This window comes from Grammomys surdaster, unplaced genomic scaffold, assembly GCF_004785775.1.
Source record: "Grammomys surdaster isolate TR1022 unplaced genomic scaffold, NIH_TR_1.0 125429, whole genome shotgun sequence".
NCBI lineage: Eukaryota > Metazoa > Chordata > Mammalia > Rodentia > Muridae > Grammomys > Grammomys surdaster.
Genome location: NW_021620296.1, coordinates 577,113 through 599,087, shown reverse-complemented (window position 1 = coordinate 599,087; position 21,975 = coordinate 577,113). Strand labels below are relative to the sequence as shown.

General features: G+C 51.8%; 3 protein-coding genes across 4 annotated transcripts; 1 reads left to right on the top strand and 2 right to left on the bottom strand.

Annotated features, from left to right (window-relative positions):
• Nucleotides 1–15: 15 nt before the first annotated feature.
• On the bottom strand, nt 16–7,096 carry Borcs8 (BLOC-1 related complex subunit 8). Its single transcript, XM_028786108.1, has 6 exons — nt 6,823–7,096; nt 4,930–5,042; nt 4,383–4,447; nt 2,065–2,175; nt 1,309–1,387; nt 16–116 (listed from the first exon to the last, which is right to left on the bottom strand). The coding sequence occupies exons 1-5, from the start codon at nt 6,857–6,859 to the stop codon at nt 1,351–1,353; spliced, it is 363 nt and encodes a 120-aa protein (XP_028641941.1). The 5' UTR covers nt 6,860–7,096; the 3' UTR covers nt 16–116; nt 1,309–1,350.
• Nucleotides 7,097–7,447: 351 nt separating this feature from the next.
• Nucleotides 7,448–14,215, top strand: Rfxank (regulatory factor X associated ankyrin containing protein). The gene is made up of 9 exons (XM_028786071.1): nt 7,448–7,699; nt 8,435–8,620; nt 11,277–11,357; nt 11,932–11,997; nt 12,134–12,234; nt 12,365–12,490; nt 12,858–12,924; nt 13,240–13,320; nt 14,013–14,215. The coding sequence occupies exons 2-9, from the start codon at nt 8,443–8,445 to the stop codon at nt 14,081–14,083; spliced, it is 771 nt and encodes a 256-aa protein (XP_028641904.1). The 5' UTR covers nt 7,448–7,699; nt 8,435–8,442; the 3' UTR covers nt 14,084–14,215.
• Nucleotides 13,788–16,074, bottom strand: Nr2c2ap (nuclear receptor 2C2 associated protein). 2 transcript variants are annotated; one of them, XM_028786073.1, is made up of 6 exons: nt 15,832–16,074; nt 15,345–15,435; nt 15,034–15,139; nt 14,893–14,960; nt 14,278–14,388; nt 13,788–14,178 (listed from the first exon to the last, which is right to left on the bottom strand). In XM_028786073.1, exons 1-6 carry the CDS (start codon nt 15,867–15,869, stop codon nt 14,125–14,127), a joined length of 468 nt encoding a protein of 155 aa, XP_028641906.1. In that variant the 5' UTR covers nt 15,870–16,074; the 3' UTR covers nt 13,788–14,124. The 2 variants fall into 2 exon arrangements, with proteins under 2 accessions (XP_028641906.1, XP_028641905.1); XM_028786072.1 differs by lacking the exons at nt 13,788–14,178; nt 14,278–14,388 and having other exon boundaries at nt 14,576–14,960.
• Between the last annotated feature and the right edge of the window lie 5,901 nt (nt 16,075–21,975).

Sequence of the window (21,975 nt, the reverse complement as noted above, 5' to 3'; positions counted from 1 at the left end):
GCACTTCCTAGGTCTGAACCAGTAGACAGCAGGCACTTCCTAGGTCTTCAGTTCTTGTCAAGTCCTCAATGTGGTGTCCAAGGAACATCTTCTGCCAGGACTGGGAGACAGGGGAGCTAGGGGCAGAAGGCCAGAATGAGACTCCAGTGCCTGCAGGCAGGAGCAGTACCTGGGCTGGCTGGCTTACCACCAAGCCAGCTTCTGCTTACATAAAATGTGACTGTGTTGGAGGTCTTGGGACCACATAGTCAAAGAGGATCTGACCTTGAGAAGAGCAGTTTTGGAGGACAATCCCAGGGAGGTAAAGAAGTCTGGGATGGGGGGAGCCCAGGATACCATTGGGTGTACAGTGCAGGAAACAGACTCAGAGAAGGTTGCCCTTGAGCATGTCCAGGCATGGGCTGGGCTAGGGGTGCGGAGTGCACCCAAGGCTGACAGTCTCACAGTGCACACACCTGGGAGCCCTTCTAGCTTAGAGTCTTCCCAGACGCCCCATGGGACTCCCGAGTGAAGAACTGCTCACCTCGTGTTGGGGTGACAGTCAATGAGTGCTCCGAAAGCCAGCAAGCTGCCACCCTCAGTAAACACCCACTGAAGTGCCCAGGAAGGGCCTGGGACCCAAGGAGCCTGAGGAATGCTTACTGTATAAGCATGGCACGTAATCAATGCCCGATGACCCAGTCACCCAATCAACCCTCTCTATACTGTCCAGGAAGTACATCCTGCTATCTGGGCTCTGGGGCAGTAAGCCAGTCTCCACCCAGCCCCTGGGTCTCTGCCAGAGGATGCTCTGCACCAGTGGGACCCATGGATGAGCACCTCTGCTTGAGTGGTGTGGAGACCTTGCCCTCACCCAGGCCCCCACGCACAGCAACAGGCAAAGCCAGAGGACACACCCAGCTGTATGCAGCCAGAAGCACCAGCCTGGCCAGTTTATAGTACTGTAAAGTGGCAGGATTTTGAATGTTTCTCTCACATAGATAACAGCTGTCACTAAGTACACCCGTCATTGAGCAAGTAGGCTCAGCATGTGGATGAGCCGTGAGCCGTGAGGAAAAGGCCGAAGACCAGAGAAGTGGATGTAGCCTAAAGGTCACACAACAGCTGAAAGGCTAGGCCTCAGCCAAAGGGAAGAAGATGAGGCAACAGAGGACTCAACAGCAGCAATTCAGAGTGGGACCCTCTAAGCCAATTCCCCCAAAAACCATCCCAGACGACCAGCTAGGAAACCCAACAGTTAGTCAGCAGGTCCCTGCAGGGACACAAAGAAATGGGTTAGTTCAGCAGAGTGGTGGCCTCTGCACTGACCTGGGTGGGGAAGCCGGTGGCCCTGAGTCTTCAGGGTCAGGGTCAGGCCAGGGAAGGAGGAGGGGATGGCGTCTCCTGGCTGGAACAAAATATGCAAATGTATGAGACTGATGCCACAGGCCAGGAGGCTGCTCAGGAGTTGGCTAGAGGCTGGAGTCACACCTCAGCCCCCATAAGACTCATGGCCTGAGCTCTTGGGTCTGCTGTAAGGGTGGGATCAATGCTCACTTCAGAGGCCAGGCAGGTGTCTGGGCGGACTGGGTGTGATACAGACTCAGCAGGGTGAGGGGTCTGCAGCACCTTCTCTTCCCAGCGGCAGACAGGTCAAAGGCTGGCTGAGTCTGGTGCAGGCCAGCTATGTTTATTGAGTTACAGCCAACACGAAAGGTGCTTTCCACTGCACTGAGCTTCTGCTGAAAGCCTCTCAGCCTGAGAAACCATGGGGGTGCAGGGTGAAGGCAGCTCCAGTCAACCTCAGCCTCCCGACTAAATCACTCCTCTTGCTCCTTCTATGGGCCCAGAGTGCCAGTCTCAGAGAGGACCCTTGCTCTGCTCACGATCCTGGGGATGCCTGGAGGCTGCTCCTTGTCACCCACACTTCCTCTGAACTGTGTCTCTCGGTCACTGTCCCTGTGATCCTGGTACCATTGCATCCCTCACATCAACTGGGTTACAGGATACGGGTGCCACAGATGTCCAAGACCACCAGGATAGCTCACTGGTTAGGGTGGGGTGAGGGCAGGTGGCCAGGGCTACCTGTGGCCCTGGGCGCTGGTGTTCATGTGGTCCCGGATACTGATGGCCTGTTTGAGCAGGCCTTCCACACTACGGAAGTACACGCTGCTGTCCACCAAGCTCTTCACAGCACTGGAACAGAAGGGGGTGAGGGTCAGTTCCCATCCTGGCAACAGCAGCAGCCTAGGCTCCCTCAGTAAGGGGCTCAACCTTCTAACACTGTGTGACTATTAACTAAAAAGAGGTTTCATGTCTGTAAAGAAACACCCCTTCTGTCTGCCCGAGACACTTCATCCTGTGCAGGCTGTGACTGCCTTAAGACACTTCATCCTGTGCAGGCTGTGACTGCCTTGAGACACTTCATCCTGTGCAGGCTGTGACTGCCTGAGACACTTCATCCTGTGCAGGCTGTGACTGCCTGAGACACTTCATCCTGTGCAGGCTGTGACTGCCTTGGGTGCAGCTTCTCAGGGATGAAACTCTTCTTATCCTGCTATTTACAACATGGCTACTGGGGAACACTGCTTTTATGGTCTGCTGTACAGACCAGGCAAGCTTGTTCTTGCATGCCTTCCCACGACTGGGAGGCTGAGGCTGGAGGGTTCCCAGTTTGAAGCCAGCCTGGGCTGTACAGTGAGACCCTATCTCAAAATTATACAAATCTCTTAAAACAGTTATTTATGGAGATGATGCATCTCCAGAGGTGCCCATGGAGGTCAGAGATCACCCTGAAGGAGTCAGTTCTCTTCTTCCACAATGTGGGCTCTGGGAAATAAACAGTTATCAGGCATGATGCAGGTCCCCCACTGGCCATCTCACTGGCCAGCAACCCTTCCTGTAAGAGGCAGAGGTGACCTGTGTTAAGGGGCTTATTACTCTTATCTCCAGAAAACCCAAAGAACTGCACAAATGAGGGCATCCAATCCCCGTTAAAAGCCTGTGAGAGGCACAGGCAATCAACTGTGTGCATACACCAAAAGCAACTGGCTATCTGAGTCTACGCTGTGAGTGAGGCCTAAGTGCTTCAAGAAGCAGGGAGACCCAAAGTGAGCCAGTGTACCCGACCAGACAGTAGGACTGGACACAGTGCTGGCAGCTCACAAGGAGAGCTGGCCTGCTGCTTGGGCCTAAGAGTACACAGAAGAGCCAGGTGTGGTGGCACACTCCTTTAATTCTAGCACTTGGGAGACAGAGACAGGAGGATCTCTGTGAGTTTGAGGCCAGCCTGGTCTACATAGGACAGTCAGGGCTACACAGAGAGACCCTGTTTCAAACAAAACAGAACAAAGCAAAACAAAACAAAACCATGCAGAGAGGAAGATAGAGTCCTGTATATTCCACAAGCTCAGGCTTCTGGATACAGCCAGTGCGCACAGCACAGATTTGAGACCATACTCATAGAACCAAACAGGAGCGGGGAGAGATATGGTCACGGTTACAGTAAAAGCCCTCGCCACCAAGGCTGACGACCTGAGCTCAATGCCTGGGATGCACAAAGTGAAAGGAGAGAACAGATCCTGTGAGTTGTCCTCACTTCCACACAGCTACCACAGCACAAGTGCACACCCCACACCCTCACACACACACTAACTGTTGGATAAAACCCACAAGTGAGTAAGTCATGTGCAGAATGGTCTCAGTTCCTTGGGAGGATCCAGCAGAACTGCTTAGGCCTAGGTCCTCAAGGCCAGCCTGGCTATACAAGACTCGATGCAGACATAGCAGGACAGGCACTCAGCACCTGCTGCCTGGGCTCAGAGGGCACAGCACTAGGCAGCAGGCAACCGGACTCTGCCTAACTGTGGTCCGGCCTGAGGCTCTGTGCTCAGCTGGGAGTGAACTGGTTTTCTGTGTCTGTGTGCTTATGTGAGTGAATGTGTATGTGGGCGGGTGGTTGCATGTGTGTGCATACCTGTGAGAACGTGTGTGTGGAGGCCAGAGGCCGAGGCTGGCATCTTCACACTTTTCACACAAGCATTCTATCAACTGAGCCCTAGGCCCTAGTTTGAGGTAAGAGTCTCTCACTGAACTAGGAACTCACCGACAGGACTAGCTCTCTAGAGGAGCGAGTCCAGGCTTTCTGCTGACTCCATCTCCCAGAGCTAGGATTACAGGTGCACACCAACTGTCAACATGGGTTCTTCGGATAGAGTTTGTGCAGAAGTACTTTACCTAGTCAGCCATCCACCACCTACCCCGAGCCAGAGGCAAGCAATCACGTCCCCAAACTCCCCAAGAACAACTGTGAGGGACCCATTAGAGGTGTGACGGCTGCACTGCAATGGAGGTTGGGGATGGGAATCCGTCTCATTCTGCCCTGTGGCTGATGTGAGGCTCACCTGCAGGCATACTCCACGGTGTATATGGCGCCCTGGCTCTGTTCCTCCCATCTCTGCATATCGGCCTGCAAGGGGTTGGGTGGTGTTAGGAGAGAAGGCTCTGGAAGCCAGTGCTGTATGATCGATTCCCCCGTCTCCCCCCAACCTGAGCCCCTCGCTCCCACCAAGCCTTCCTGAGTTCCCCATCCCCCTAGATATCTTGGTAGGAGCCTTCGTACTCCTTGCTTAGACCACAGAGCCTTTTCCTCCTGCAGCCCTCTCTCCTCTGGGGCTCTGTGTGACTCGAAGACAGCAAGGCCTTTGCACTGGCTATTCCTTCTGCCTCGCACACCCTTCCCTGGGGCCTTCCTGAACCTTGCTGGTCACTAACACAGACCATACTGTCTCCTTCAAAAGCCATCAAGGGCTGTCCCCACATCGTCCACCTGATTCAGCTGCTACAGTCCATCTCAGCAGGTCTCAGCTTTGACTTCAACCCCTCTGTGGATAGTACCCCACTCCTGCTCAGGAGCTGTGTGTGGACCTGGGCAGGGCTGGCAGAACTCACCTTGTGCTGGGCCAGCTCTGGCAGGGAACGGCGCACGTGTTCCTGTAGCCGGTACAGGGCCACTGATGGCTCGTTGGCAAGGACATAGACAGTCTCAGTGAACTTGTCTGTGACTGTGTTTGACATGGCGGAGGTGGGAATAAGTGATAAGTATTAGGCCCATGTATTTACTCTGAATTACATGTGTGCATATGTATGTGTATACACACATGAGTGAGTGTCAGCTGGAGGCCGGAGAGCTCGAGTTAAGGTGGGTTCAGCTGTTCAATGTGAGTGGGAGGAACCACTCTTTTTTAAAAAAGGGTCTAGCCCAGGCTAGACTTTAGTTTTCTGTAAGCAAGGATGACTTTGAACTCCCAATCCTCCTGCCTCCACTTCCTAAGTGCTGCAATTGCAAATGTGTGACACCACACCTAGTTTATTCAGTGCTGGGCATGTAACCCAGAGTTTCATGCATGCCAGGCAAACACTATGCCAGCTGAGGCCTGCCTACATTAGACTCCTGATTGGTCCATCTTGGAGCCCAACCAGAGAGAGGAGCTGCCAGGGTGCACCACTGTAACTGTCATCTGCGGGCGCAGGGACAGCTAGAGACAGTAAAGCCTGACTCAAGGGGGCATTAGCACACACACAGACTCACAACCTTCCCTCCCCAAACCCACTTTCAGAGGACACTGGTGGACAGTACTGAAGCCATTGACACCCCCACCTCCTTTATAACTGAAGCATACTGGAGACCAGTATGGAACATCATACTAGAATCTAGTAGCTCTGGATTCCCTGTAACTCACTGTGTTGGCTAAGCTGTCCTTAAATCACAGCAATCCTCCTGCCTCTGCCTCCCAAGTGATGGGAAGAGAAGCATGTACCACCATATCCATCTGACCAGAGGATAACCACAGAACCCAAAGGTATCTACAGTCCACAACCTTGTGAGGCCTCTACTCTGAGGCAGTAATGATATGGAAGGCCACATCTCTTGTTGTGTTGGAACACTTCTGAGGCATATCTCATCCACAAGCCCTGTCATAAAAGCATGTTTGCTGAGGCTGCCCTCTGCAGCATCCAAGTTCCTGTTAAGCCTACCTGTTTCCTTTTCTCCAGAACATACATTCCTACCACACGTCAACTGCACAAAACCCATCACTCCAGGGTAGACTTTGACCAAGGGTTTTCCCAGTCAGGACATCTCCATCCTTCTTGCCCCATCCATCATGGATTCTGTTGCTTCCAACTGCAGTCCCTCCCGCCCCACTCCTTCCTATACTAGACAAGCTCTGACCAGCTCTGACCAGCTCCAGGTGGCAGATGGCACCAACTCCTCTTACCACCCAGGGCTCCCATCAGCCAGAGAAAATAACCTACTTATCTGGTCTTCAATTATTTTGCAGTGTCGGGGAACAAACCCAGAGCTTTGAACGCGCTGGTCAAAGTGTGTACTACTGAGCTAAAGCCCCAGCTCTTCTTTCAAGACCGAGTTTCAATGTGTAAACCAAACTGGCCTTCAACTTCTTGCCTCTAGAGAAGAGAGGATTAGAGTTTTGCGCCACCAAGCCCGCATACTCGTTTACGTGTTCACAGGCTAAAAAACATAGATGGATTCTGCTTTTAATTCCAACTCTCAGAAGGCAGAGGAGTTTGAGACCATCTCGGTCTACACAGCAAGTTCCAATACAGCCGGGGTTACATCCCGGGACCTTAACTCAGAAAGGAGAGAGAGCCTTTTCCTGCCCCGGATCTCTATTCCATCACATCACCTCCCGGCGGGAGACACCAGGCTCTCTTTTCCGCCGAGCCCCGCAGGCTAGGAGGTCTAAGGCGACTCTCTTTGTCATGTACCTTCCCGCGCTGCCCTCTCTAGGCCCCTCCAACCCCTCTGGGGTCCCGCAACACCTTTCTTTCCCTTCAGCTGCATCTCAGGTTCTTCCATAGCGAAGGCAGCCCACAGAGCCCAGAAACCGGAACCGGAAGTCGGGAGGCTAGGACGTCTAACTAAACGTTCCGGGTTGGGTTCTGGCGTCCTGCGCGCTGGCTCCTCTCATGAGCAAACTTCTGTTCAGACACGAGATCGAGGGGAAGGAGGCAGTCCTAGGCGAGTGTGTAGATTAAATAAATCTCTATCCGGAAGGATAGAGATTTCTTGATGCTCTAGGATACTTAGTCAAGGACTCCCTGACACAAGTGCAGATAATTCTCAGGGACCAGGGCAGAAAAATTGTTTAAGGACGAGGTGGCATTAACATTCGGTCTCTTTAAATTAGACAAGTCCCGCCCATGTGCCGCCGCCCCCGTCGGGAGAATGCCCCGCCCTCCCATCATACGTGGATCCGATTGGGGAAGACAGGTGGGGGCGGTGCGTGGGACGGGGGAGCACACGCGCATTGAAATCCTCAGCGGGTCTAAGGCTCCTTCAGCCCTTCACGAAGGACAGCGCGCGCATGCGCCGCTGTACTTATTGCGCTCAGGAAGCCACGCTCCTCCCTCCAGTCTTAAAGGGCTAGAAGCAGCTTCGGGTTTTTATTTTTTATTTTTTGGTACTTTTGCAGGGCAAGGGTGCGCAGGCGCAGTGGAGGAGTTCTCCACTAGGAGTAGTCGTCGTGTATTAAGTTGCTGCTCTGTGTCCCAGCAGAGGAAGCTAGAGGACTGAGCGTCTGGTCGCCAACTTGCTCCTCACGAGATCTACTGGACCAGAAAAGTTTGTGAACAGAGCTTCCCGAGTTTTGGGACACCCAGGCTGGCAGCGTAGGGGGACAGAGGAGGCTGGAGGGAGGTGAGTGGATCTTCCACGTCGCATCTTTTGTTGAGTCCTAAGTCATTTTGGGGGACTCCGACCCAAATAACCACAGCAGTACATTGATAAGTTTGGCATTAATATCTCTCCATGCTGTTTTCTGATATGACCTCTCTGAGGCCTCACATCTTCACCGTATTAAGGAGGAAATGAGGCTCAGCTTAGTCACAGACCAGGTTTTCATAGCTTGTAAGTGATTGGAACCCAGACTGCTGCCAGAACCTTGATTTTATCGCCTTGGGTCCTGGTGTTAATTTATTAGCAATGGTAATTATCTAAAGCCAGTTTTCCCAGCCTCATCATGCAAGGCTGAATATGCAGACCATGCTCTGCGTGCGTGCGTGCGTGCGTGACATAGGGTCTCTCTAACATAGCCATGGCTGTCCAGGATTTCACTATTTAGACTAGGCTAGCCTTGAACTCAAAGGGATCTGCCTGCCTCTGGCTCCCAAGTACTGGGACTAAAGGTGTGCACCATGCCCCACCTAACCAAGCTCCAGTCCCTGATAAGAACTCATTTATTTTTGGGGTAGGATGTGCTATGGACTTGGTGTGGAGGTCAGAGAACAGCTTACTAGAGTCAGTTCTTTCCCTCCACCGTGCGCATTCCTGGAATCAAACTGGGGTCATCTGGCTTGGTGACAAGGCCCTTTACCAACTGAGCCATCTTGGGGACCCATGAGCTTTGGCTGATTACTGTCATCTCTTCCTTAGCTTCCTCCATGGAGCCCACTCAGGTTGCAGAGAAGGTCATGCCAAACCAGCAGTCCCCTGCTCCTGACCTAGAAGACCCCAGAGATGAATCCCCAGATAGCTCAGACACCGTGGTCCTCAGTCTGTTTCCCTGCACCCCAGACACTGTGAATCCTGAAGCAGACGCCAGTGCATCCTCACTACCGGGTGAGAACCATTCTGGGCTCTGCTGAGAGAGCCTGTCAAGTTCCAGACCACGTCTCTGCCCTCATCGCTTTTCCCTCCTCCCTCCTAGGTTATATTTATTGTGTGTGTGTTAAGGTGATATATGTGTATGTTCCTGAGGGTGTGTGCATGTGTTCACATCACTGCATGTACATATGTGTGCACATGCATGGAGACCAGACATTGACATGTTCTATTCTTTAATGGCTTCTCTGTCGTGTGTGTGTGTGTGTAATATGGTACATGTATTTATAAATATATATAAAATATATATTCTTTAAAGATTTGCCAGGTATTGTTGGCACACACCTTTAATCCCAAAACTCTAGAGACAAAAGCAGGTAGCTCCCTAGGAATTCAAGGCCAGCCTGATTTATATAGGGAGTTCCAGGACCACCAAGGCCTCATAGAGAGACCCTGTATTTAAAAAGGTGGTGGGGTAGGACAGAGGGACAACTGAATTGTTTATAGAGATCTTGTTCTTTCAGAGGACATGGGTTCATTTCCTAACACCCACAGAGTGGCTTATAACCATCCTAACTCTAGTTTCAATCCTCAATCCCTAGAGATCCAGTGACTTCCTCTGGCCTCCGAGGACACCAGACATACAAGTGGTATACAAACACACATGCAAGCAAAACATATATGGTACAAACTAAGTAAATCTAGACACTTGCCGGCCTGCATGTGCTCTATGTGCATGCAGTGCCTGAGCAAGCCAGAAGAGGGCGTCTGAACCCCTGGCCATGGGCTGTAGATGTCCACAGATCCAATCTGGGCCTTTCTTAACCTCCGAGAGTCATCTCAGCAACCCCTAATTTTTTACATTACATTGCATTTAATATGTGTATATGCGTGTGTATGAACATGCCATGGCACACATGTAGAGGGCAGAAGACAACTTTCAGGATTAGTTCTCTTTTCCACCTTGTGGGTCCCAGGGAGGACTACATCAGGCGCTTTTACCAACTGGGCTGTCTCTGCCTCTACCTTCTGTTCGAGGCATGGTCATGAGCTGGACCTGAAGCTGTTCACGTAGACAGACTAGTCAGCGGGCTCTGGGACTCTGCCTGTCTTTGCCCTCCAATGCTGAGGTTACACCGGTAAGAAGCCATGGCAGAGCTCTGTGAGTTCTAGGCCAGTCAGAATTATATAGTTAGTGTCTCAAAAACACCTTTCCTTGTGTATACTTTGTATATGTGTGCATACACACACACACATATGTTGTGGGCACCAATTTGTTGTAGTAAATCTCCAACTCCAATAAGCCCATGCGAAAACACACAATTCAGTTACAGTATCTATAAGCTGTATGCCTAGATTAGGCAGATGTAACCACTACACACATACACATACATATACTTCTTTTAGATAAGGTCTATTTGGAGCCCTGGCTGTCCTGAAACTTGCTATGTAGACCAAGCTGGCCGCAAACTCAGAGATCCACCTGCCTCTGCCTCTCTGCCTCTGCCTCCCTGAGTGCTGGGATCAAAGGCATGTGCCACCACACCTGGCCCTTTACCATTTGTTTACTGTGGCAAATACACACAACATTTACTATTTGGACATGACTGCAGTGCAACCAAGTGAACTTGGCACCTCTCTGGCTTGTGCATATGGAGCTCCAGTCCCCAGAGATAACCATCCAAGCTTTCTAGTACCCTCTGCCGCCTTCTCTCTTTCCTTCTTTCTTTTGCGGCAGAGTCTCACTGTGTAGCCCAGGCTAGTCTTAAATTTGTGAGTCCTCTTGTTTCTCCAACCCTATTTGTTGTCTGGCGTTTTTACTTTTCTCCTGAAACTTGCTCTGTAGACGAGGCTGCCTCTGCCTTCTGAGTGCCGGTATTAAAGGTGTGCACCACCACTACCCAGACTCATATTTATTTACTTATATTCTTTAAAAAGATTTATTTAAAAAAAAAGTGTGTCTGTATTGTTTTGCCTGCGTGCAAGTAGTACTTGCATGCCCAGTACCCACAAAGGCCAGAAGAGGGTATCAGATCACTGGAACTGGTGTTACCATAGATTGTGAGGTAACTTGTGGCCACCATGATCCAAATCCAGGTCTTCGGGAAGAACAGCCAGTGCCCTCAACCTCTGAGGCACACCTCCAGCATCTGTATGTGAGTACTGCAGGTGTCCGCAGAGGCCAGAGGCATCAGGTACCCTAAGGCTGGAGTGAGTTACAGGCAGTTGTGAGCCACCCAACACAGGTGCTAGGAACCAAATGTAGGTCCTTTAGAAGAGCAGCAAGCACTCTTGACCAGCTCCCTTCTCTTGGTTTCTTGTTTTGCTTTGTGCTGGAAGTTCAACCAGTGTCTCACATGTATCAGGCAAGTGCTGAATCACTGTGCTGTATCCACAGCCCTTCTGCCCCCACCTCTTCCTCCTGTTCCTTTGCCAAAGGGTTCCATTCTGTTGTCTCAACTGACCTGGAATTCACTGTGTAGCCCGGGCTGGGAATGTAGCCTGGGCCGCCAGGCCGCATGTTTCCCTTCATTTAAGAAGAGTATTTAATTTACTGTTAATGTCTGTGTGTGAATATGGGTGTGCACGTGGAGATAGAGGGGTGGTCTTCTTAAGCTTGGAACCTGCAGTATCTGCCCAGACACCAGGGAACAAGCCCTTCCTCTCCCTGCAGGAAGTTTCTTGAAGCACTCCACAACCCTCACAAACCGGCAACGTGGGAATGAGGTCTCAGCGCTGCCAGCCACACTGGACTGTAAGTAGACCTCAAGTGGGGGTGGGGCTAGAGGGTTCCTTATAAGCTCCATGGTGTTCCATGGCCCCCGCACTTGGGGCAGGAGGTCAGAAGTTCAAGGTCACCCCTAGCTACTTACCGAATTGGAGGTCAGCCTAGATTACATTACAAAAAAAGCCTATTACAAAAAAAAAAAAGAATGAAAGACCACAAAGGATTGGGGAATGTGGCTCAGTGGGTAGAGTGCTTGTGGCTCAGTGGGTAGAGTGCTTATGGTTCAGTGGCTAGAGTACTTGTAGCTCAGTTGTCACAGTGCTTGTAGCTCAGTTGGTAGATTGCTCAGCTGGCATGCACAAAGTCCTGAGTTCTAACTCAGTCTCCTCATAAACTGAGAACAGTACCACATACCTGTCCTCCCAGCTCATGAGGGTCAGCAGTTCCAGGTCATCCTTGGCTACACATGCAAACTTGTAGCAAGCTGCAGGCCAGCCTAGGCTACATGAGACCCTATCTCAAAACAAAAAGAGGATGAGCAGGGTAAACTGAGGCCTGGAGAGGGATGGAGTAGGTGAATACTGCCTGTTTCTGCCCCCAGCCCTATCTATCCACCAGCTTGCAGCCCAAGGGGAGCTGAGCCAGCTGAAGGACCATCTGCGGAAGGGTGCGTGGCCGAGTTGCTTGCGTGCGCATATGATTTGTGTAATGTTCCCCTTCATGTGACCCCTGAACCCTGCCTACCCCACTCCTGAGAGCTGGCCATCTCACCATCCCTGTCCCATACGCCTCCCATTTGTCAGGTGACAACCTAGTCAACAAACCGGATGAGCGTGGCTTCACCCCCCTCATCTGGGCCTCAGCCTTTGGAGAAATTGAGACAGTTCGCTTCCTGCTAGACTGGGTAGGTCCATCCTGGGGACGCATGGACAGGCTGGGGTCTCAGCTTCTGAAGCTGTTGTCTTGAAGATGTGCTGCCCTACTTGGGGATCCTAGGGTTTCAGGGTCCCATCACTATCCTTTCTGTCTCCCAGGGTGCTGACCCCCACGTCCTGGCCAAGGAGCGGGAGAGCGCCCTGTCGCTTGCCAGTGTGGGTGGTTACACAGACATCGTGAGGCTGCTGCTTGACCGTGACGTGGACATCAACATCTATGACTGGGTGAGGCACTGCCACCCTTGGTCTGACGGAGCCTCCTGGCTTCCATTCCTGCTCAACATGGATGGGGTCCCTGCATGGTGCAAAGCCTGCCCTGGTTCTGGGAACACAAGACAACTGCCCTCACACCTGATAAGAGTTCCCAGTGCAGGGGAAACAAGACACACATAAAGAGAAAGAGGGGGCTTTAATGGCTGGCTCACAGGCAGCCAAGGAAAGTCAGGGAGGACTTCCTGGAAGAATGGCCATCTAAGAGACACAGAAGAAAGACAGCCCAAGTGGTAGGCAAGAAACAGGTTGAATTGGTAGCCAGAGGGCAAGGACAGGGCACTGAGACTTACCTTGGTTTTCACATGATCTTATCCCACAGAATGGGGGGACACCACTGCTCTATGCTGTCCGTGGGAACCATGTGAAGTGTGTGGAGGCCTTACTGGGTGAGTGGGGGCCCATGGGCCCTGCAGGAATCACGGGCTCCGAGTGTAGACCAGAAGAGGCGGGGTAGTGTGAGGGAGGTTTTGTTGGATCCTGTCAGCCATGATGAACCTCCTAACCTCCATGCCTCAGAGACTCTAAACCCTGGTCTTTGGGTAGGAGGGTACTGAAGTCTGGCCACCATCCTGTGTCACATGGACAAAGGGCAGACCTGTAGTTGTACTGGGATGGGGGGGTGGGGAGCAGAGTCACTCCAGCCTTCAGTCCCTAGGCCCTGCCATGGGCTCCTGACCCCGAGTGCCTGTTTCTCTTTACAGCTCGGGGTGCTGATCTTACCACAGAGGCCGACTCTGGCTACACCCCAATGGACCTCGCAGTAGCCCTGGGATATCGCAAAGGTGGGCTTGGGATACTATAGTGGGCTGAGAGGCTGTGGATGGGGTGGTGCAGAGGGGCACACAGGGTGTTCCCCATCGGTGCCAGATGCTGGTAGTAAACATGGTCCTTAGCACCCAGGCAGGCTCAGGCACCTCTATATCCTGGCTCTTGGGCTGCAGCGGGGACACCAGTGTATGTTGAGAGTGGAAGCTATCCTGGGAGGGGGCACAGACACTCAGAGACACTCTGGAAGGGGGGAAACACAGATACTCAGAGACACTCTGGAGGGGGGGACACTGACTCTCAGAGACACTCTAGAAGGGGGGACCCAGACACTCAAGTGATACCCAGGCCCCAGCCCCAGCGCCAGAGTGGGTGTGGGTCTTAGTCATCACCCCCACATCCACACAGCTTTCTTTCCTCCTGGTGGGGTGAGCATTCCAGACTTCTGTCTCTGTTGCTATAAAAGAGTACCACAGATAGGTGATTATTTTTCTTTTAAAGTTTTATTTGGACTCATGGTTCTGGAGGCAGGGTGGGCCGCAGCGAGTGGAGGGAAGACAGGCAAACCTTGCCTTAAAGCAACTGGGTTCCTTATTCATGGCCTCCTTTTGACATCTGAGGCTGAGAGTCTTCAGTCCCCTCTCCCCAGCTCACTGCTGGCTCACACTGGCTCACACTGGCTCACACCTCCTCCCACCTCCTCCCACAGTGCAGCAGGCGATGGAGAGCCACATCCTCAGACTGTTCCAGAGTACCCTGGGGCCTGCGGACCCCGAGTGAAGACAGCCTGCTGGGAACCCAGGCTCTCAGGGACAAACCAGTCAGCCCACAACTGGCTTGAAAGGCAGCTCCTGGACAGTGGTGGGAAGGGCCCTCTGCAACGGGAACCAATAAATCTGTGCAGAACTTGAAGGGCTTCTGGGTGCCTCCCAGGCGGGCTTCCTGGAGGACACAGCCAGCACGTCTCACCCCACCTTCTCACCCAGCACGCGAAGGTGGTAGATAACCACACGGCCAAAAAAGTCGGTGGTGTCCTCAAAAGTCAGCTTCAGCCGGTCCACCTCCATGGCGGGGACGGAGAAGGTGTGACCTCTTTCAGTCAAGAAAATAGTGGCTTTCTCTCTGACCCCTCAGGCCCCACCTTCCCAGTCCAGAGACTACCCAATGGACCCATGACTGCTGGCTCTTGAAGCCTCTCATACCCAGCAAGAAAGCAACAACACCTACCTACCTACCTTCCTTCTTTCCTTCCTTCCTTTCTTCCTCCCTCCCTCCCTCTCTCTCCCTCTCTCTCTCTCTCTCTCTCAGGTATCCCAGGCTTGCCGAAAACTGTGTAGTTTAGGATGGCCTTGAACTCCTGGTCTTTCTGCTTCCACCTCTAAGGCACTAAAGCACCTAGCAATAGTTCCTACTCAAGTGTAGGAGGCCACAGCTGTTACTCTTTTGAGACCTGGTCTGGTCACATGTCCAGCCTGGATTGGCATTCTAGATCCTTCTGTCCCAGCCTCCCCAGTGCCTGTACCACCACACCCAAAGATCCGAAGCTTGTGGAAAACCAGGTCCCTCCCACCACAGGACAGACAGGATATCTGAAGGGCATTGGTGTCCTCAGGGTAGAAATCTACAATCTTGCTGAGGGCCTCACCACCCCTTGAACCTGCAGTGGAGAAACAGGAGCTAAGAATCCAGGGAACCTTGTTGACACCCCACCTCTCACAGCCTTCCAGTACCTTCCAGGCGGCTGTGGCGACTGGAGAAGCCACCCTGGAACTGCACCTGCAGCTGTGTGATCTGAACACACTGGGGAAACTCGAGTGACACCCACTGGGAGGGGCCCTGGAAGCAGATGGATAAACTGAGGCACTTGGTAACTACAAGGTTATCCTATGGTGGTCTGCTCAGCCTTCAAGTGTCGGTGCCTCGGCCAGCACAGGAAGAGTAAGAGCACGCTGTGGTTTCTAGGTCTCCCCAAAGTTCTCAAGGCACCCTGCAACCCTGCATCTGCTTCCCTCTCGGAACGGAGGGTGTGGAAGCACCCCACCTGGTCAGAGTTCCAGCACGTCTCTTCATCCTGGTCAAAAAGATGTTTCTTTCCAAACTGCCGGCTGTTGCGATTAAGCACAGAACTGACCCTGCAGGACAGGAGCAGGTTAGGGACCTCAACACTACCGACTTTCACAGGAGCATCCTTGCTGTGAGCCACCCACCAGGCCGGCCAGCCCCACCCCAAGTACTCTGCCACCAACAGCCAGGAACTTGACCACCAGACCGCACCCCTAGCCAGGAACACAAACACCAGGTCTCCCAGCCAGGGCACAGGAGCACCAGGTTAACACCCAAGCCAGGGGACAGGATCATCAGACCGTGCCCCCAGCCAGGAAACACGACCACCTGTCTGCACCCTAAACCTGGGGACTCTACCACCTGGCGCCGCCCGCAGCCTGCTCCAGGCTCCTGAACCTGAGCCCCACAGCTCAGTTCCCAGTTCCTCCGCCCCCGGGCCCAGATCTACACTCCCTGATTCTCACCTGCTCACGGTCTCGGGACAAACCAAAGACTGGGTCATCTCGGTTCTACGAAGCCTCGCCCAGCGCAGAGCGCGAGTTCGAAGCCCGGCGCTGCCACTCCCAACTTGACCCAGCGGCCAGCCCCTCTACCCTCGGTCACCCCTTATGTGACAAGGCGGGCGATCTGGGAACCAGAGGGAGACAAAAGCAGCTTCCTAAACCAGCAGAGACGCAGCGCCTCGGCAGGTCCGCGAACCCGGAACCGCGTGCGAGTAGCGCACGCGCAGTGTAACACCGACCCTGTCCGGTTCGTGGGGCTGGGGCGGGGTTTATGGCACCTCCCCTTCGCCTCTTAAAGCGCCCGCACCCTGTGGTTTCTGGTTCTGTGGAGCTGGAGGGAAAATGCCAACTACACACCTCGTGGTTACAAAGTGTTCTCACAGCTTTCCTGTGATCATGTCTGCCTGCAGAAGGCCTCACACGCCGTAGATGCACCTTGGGAGCCCTGCTTGGGAGCCCATTGCTCTCCTAAGAGGGCAGAGTAAACGTGCTACTGGGAACATCAGTCACTTCCAGCCCGTGCGTCCTGCTCGAACCCCAAATCCAGCTTCTCCTGCAGGGCTTACGTTTCATACTAACATGAACAATTTAGCAGATATGCCTAATATATTTTTTGAGACAGGGTCTCGTGTAGACTTGAGTGCCTGGAACTTGTAGCACAGGTAATGGCTGCCTCGACTCCCAGAGATCCTCCTGTCTCTGCCTCCTGAGCCCTGAGATTAAAGGCATTCACCTTCATGGCCCGTGTTGGGATTAAAATATATTTTTAAATTAAAAGCACTTTAATGTGTAATGAGTGTTTTGCTTGAGTGTTTGTATACCATGCATGTCTGGTACTTGTCCATCTGGAAGAGGACATGGGATATCCTGTGTCATTTCCAATGAGGCTGCTGGGATCTGACTGTAGGTTCTCTGTGAGAACAGGAAGTGCTCTCAATCACTCACCAGACCCTAATTTTTTTTATTACTTTTATTTATATGTGGAAGTCAGATCATTACGTGTAGGAATTGGTTTTCTCCTTTCAGCACATGGGTCCTGAGGATTGCATTTGGGTAGTCAGGGTCGGTTACTTTGACCACCTGAGCCATCTCCTCAGCTAAGGAGCTCAGTGATAAAAGGTTGCCCAGAAAGTGCAAGGCATTGGGTCCCATCTGCAGCGTTGAATGAAGGATAAATCAGTCTCTCAGCAAATGCTTTCCTAGCACATATGAGTTGGGTATCATAGGATGAAGAGGAGTGGGTCCCAGTGGGAGCAAACAAAACCTCATGGGTTCAGGGATGAGCCGAAGGAACAAATTGAAGAAGCCTTTCTGAAGGAAGGGCTTTCTGGGAGGGAGATAGTTCCAGGCTAGGGATTAGCAAAAGCATAGAATCGGTGACAGACTACCGAGTTGAATGAGAGCTAGGAAGCCACTTCCCACTGGTCTGCACCAGCTCTGGTGAGAGGGTGGAATCTCAGCCTCTCTGAATGAAGACTCCCAAGACAGAGCAGCCTGTGGGTTGAATGGCCTCTGATCCTTCCTCTTTCTCTGAGGGCCACAAGGGTTTCCTAGCATCCTACTGGTGTCTCTCAAACCCACCCCAGGAAGCAGGACTAGCAGGGTAACTGGGTCACATCAGGAGAGCTGCCCATGCCAACCCATAAATGCAAGGACTTCCTTGCCAGGCCTTCAGCTATGGGTCCAGGCCATCCAGATTCAGCTTAGCTGTTTTCCAAGGGCATGTGTTATTAAAAGTTTGGCTATGTGTTCTCAGACAAACCTTTGACCTCTGAGCTCAACTTCCTGCCTGTGAAAAGTAGGCCCTTTGGGTTGACGCCCAGGAACAATAACACTTGAGACACAGGGCTCATAGACAAGTCTGTCTCTAGGCACGGACTCATCACTACCCTGCCAAAGGCTGGCTGTGTCACCTCTGTGGCACTCAACACAAAAAAGGTGGCCGTGGTGCCTGAAGAGGCTGCATAGAATCCCAGACGCCATCCTTCCTGTATTGCTCCTGGCCCTGGCATGAGGCTGCCTGGGCCCCTGGGACAGGGCCAGCTCCCTACCCTCTTCCCGCCTCCTCACCCCACTGGCGCCTGAGCATGAAAGAGCCTCCTGTTTCACCAGGGAATTAGTAGCTCTGAGTTCCCAGTGAAGCAGCCAACATGGTGCATTCATTCCCCTGAGTCAGGGAGCCTGGGAGCCGGCTCCTTCCCACTGTCTCCAAGCCCTGAGGCAGGAAGGGTGCCATATGGACTGGACCTATCTGTCCCATCCCTAACCCGCCCTTGCACCCTTGACAGTTTGTCTTTCTCATGTGTGTGTGTGTGTGTGTGTGTGTGTGTGTGTGTGTGTGTTCTTTGGTTTTTTCTTTTTCAAGACAAGATTTCTCTGTAGCCCTGGCTATCCTGGAGATCACTATGTAGACCAGGCTGGCCTCAAACTCACAGAGATCCACCTTCCAAGTCTCTGCCTTCCAAGTGTTGGGATTAAAGTCACACACCCCTATGCTTGGCTTTTCTACTGTTTGTTTGTCTGCTTAATGAGACAGGGTTTTCTGTTGCCCAGGACAGCCTCAGATTTACAATGCAGTCAAGAAAATAGTCTTAAACTCTCAATCCTCCTCAGGTGGTTTGTGGCATTGTGTATGACTATCCACATATGACCTTGGCTATATTCCTGTACAATTAGAGGGACACTGTCACTGAGACCTGGCTGCCTGGGAGCTTCCCGCCACCTATGTGACCTCTGAGGCCCTCAGCTCTCCCTTGCCTCATCTCCTGAGGGTCACCTCAGGGTGCCAGTGACAGAGAGGGACTTCCAGGCTGGAGGTGGGGACCTTCTAGATCCCAGAGTGGGCCTATAAATAGCTCTTTGAGTCTTGCAGATTCCCAGGCAAGGTTCCCTCACTCCAGGCCCCAGCAGCAGCAGGTCTGGGCCCTGGGCCAGTCTCTCTTTTCAGCCTTGGCACCAGCCCAGGAATGGAGTTGGTAAGGAACCCCGAGGGTCAGCGTGGCTCTGTGACCACAGAGCAGGCCTGTGAAACTCCAAGCAGGGCACCCCATCTCCCTGAGCCTCAGTTTCCCCAGCAAACTCCAAAAGGAGCAACAACAAGATGGTAACCCTGCTGGGTGTGGTGAGGTGTACCTCAGTCCAACACTCCTTCAGGCGGGAACACAGGTTCAGGTGGGAGAATCACAAAGTCAAGCTTACCCTCAGTTACTTAAGACGCTGTGGGCTAGTTTGGGCTGATACTTGGCCTCAGAAAATACAAAAATGGTGAACACACACACACATCGGCTTAATTTTTTTAAAAGTTAGTTTTAATAAGGGTTCTTAAATGCTTTAACCTTCCTTCTAGCCCACCACCCACCAGAGGTAGCAGAAAAGAAATGTTATTAGGATACTGGAGAAGTTAACCTGTTTAGAACTTTTTATTTTGTCTTGTTTTTTTGGAGCAAATCCAATCTGCTTGTCAGAATATATACCAGCAGTCCAGTTCAGTAGCGTCTGAATAGCAAACACGAATCAGCAGCAGTGGCACAGCCAGGCAGAAACAGCCAGGCCTCAGTCGAGTTGGCATGAGTCAGCAGGAGCCACCAGGACTAGCAGGAATACCAGGAGAAGTTCTCTGCTGTGCCTCTCTCGACAATGTGAAGATCAGCGAAGATGAGTACGTGAGACACTGGAGCATTGTAAAGCCGGCTATGCAAGCCTGCCGTCACCGTTGGTCCCGTGTGTCCTCCCTCCACACATCGAGGGTCCTCCCACAGCTCTTGCCTCACCACGTGAGTCTGTCTGAGCAAAACCCTCATGTTAATCTGTCTCAGCTGCCATCACTCTGCCAAGCGTCCCAAATCCGAGGAAGCAGCAAGAAGCCGCCAGAACACCATCAGAAGGTTTTTGGTGCATTTCTTCTATGAAGTCAGGACAAACGATGGTAATTCAGGAATGGCAAGGTGTACCAATACCATCCAGCCTCGTCCCTGTCTGTTGTGTCCTTGACATCACAAGTCTTTTTTACGTGTTTGCTTTAACAAAACATTCTCTCACCTGTGTCTGCTTCAGGAAAACATATGTGCCCCAGCAAAACACCATCCAACACAACTGACTTTCCAAAGAAACCTTAAGTCCCCGCTTCACATATACTTCTTGTTTTATTCTTCTAGCAATCCATAGAGACTGTTCATACTCTCAATTGAGATGGGTAAACCGAGGCACAGGGGGATGAGACAGCTAGTCCAAAGTTGCACCATTATAAGTGGTAAAGACAGGAGTTCTTTTTTCTGCCCAATCATTTATTCAGTGCATCTTTGGTGTCTGTCTGTTTGTCTGTCTGTTTTTGTTTTGTTTTGTTTTGTTTTGTTTTGTTTTTTTGAGACAGGGTTTCCCTATGTAGCTCTGGCTGTCCTGGAACTCACTCTGTAGACTAGGCTGTCCCCCAACTCAGAGATCCGTCTGCCTCTGACTCCCAAATGCTGGGACTAAAGCCATGTAACACCACGCCTGGACAGTTCATCTTTTTTTTTTTAATTTGTTTTAAAATTTATTTATTTTGTTTCATGTGTGAAACTGCTTTACCTACATGTATGTATATGCAACATGTATGAGCCTGGTGCCCTTGGAGGCCAGAGAAAGGCATTGGATCCCGAGGAACTGGAGTTACAGATGGTTGTGAACCACCAGGTGAGTGCTGGGAACCAAGCTTAGATCTTCTGCAAGGGGAACTGGTGCTCTTGATCACTGAGACACCTCTCCAGCTCAGGAAGGCAGCGCATATATTTCATTCTTTCTGGTACTAAGGATAGAACACAGGCCTTTCTCAGGTCAGGCAGGCCTGGCCCCGAGCCACACCCCAGCCCCTCACGGGTTGTGAGGCAGTTCTATTACTGACCTAAGCTCCCAACCCTTTACCTTTGTCTTCATTTTTTATTTTTAAGGGAGGGTTTCTCTGTGTAGCCCCAGCTATCCCGAAACTCAATTTGTAGCCCAGGCTAACCTTGCACTCAGAGATTTCCCTGCTTTTTCGGAGTACTGGGATTAAAGGCTTTATGCTCAACTAATTTTTCCTTCTTGCTGCTGTTTGTTTGGACGTTATCTGAATCTAGCCTGGAAATTACTGTGAAGTCCAGGCTGTCCTAAAATTATGATAGTTCTCCTCTGCCAGCCTCTCAAACACTAGGTTGATAGTTGTGAGTTGTCATGCTCACCCTTGTATGGTAATAACGTTCAGAGGATATATAATTTGCTCTATTGCAGGAGGGGCAGCACATTGAGGGGGGGTGAGGAGAGCGGGGATGGCTCATCGTGATTTGACTGTCAACTTGACAGGTTCTAGACTCACTGAGAAAATGTTTCCCTAAGAAAACAAACCTTTGGCCAGGCGGTGGTGGTGCATGCCTTTAATCCCAGCACTTGGGAGGCAGAGGCAGGTGGATTTCTGAGTTCGAGGCCAGCCTGGTCTACAGAGTGAGTTCCAGGACAGCCAGGGCTGCACAGAGAAACTCTGCCTCGAAAAACAAAACAAAACAAAACAAAACAAAACAAAACAAAACAAAACAAAAAAGAAAGAAAGAAAAAGAAAAAAAGAAAAAGAAAACAAACCTTTGGACATGTGGGAATATCTAGATTAGTTAATTAGCTGGGAAGACCCACCCTGAATGTGGGCTCCACCATCCATGGGCTCAGAACCCGGCCTGAATGAAGATTGCTGAGCCCAGTGTTCATCTGCCTTCCACAGTGCAGGTGGCCCCCATGCCTATATGCACCTCCCGCCACTACGGACTGCATCCTAGGACTTGTGAGCGACAGTAAACCCTTCTTTCCCTATGTGGACTTTGTTAGGCATTTTGTCCCAGCTATCGGAGAAGTAGTGAGTGCAGTGGGGGGGGTGCAGTACCTGCTGCACACACTCACACTGTGCGCCCCCATGCTGCACACCCCCATACTGCATATTCTCACGATGCACACTCCCACACTGCACACTCCCACGCTGCACACTTCCACACTGCACACACCCACGCTGCACACACTCACACTGCACACTCCCACACTGCACATTCCCACACTGCACACATCCACGCTGCACACACTCACACTGCACACATCCACGCTGCACAC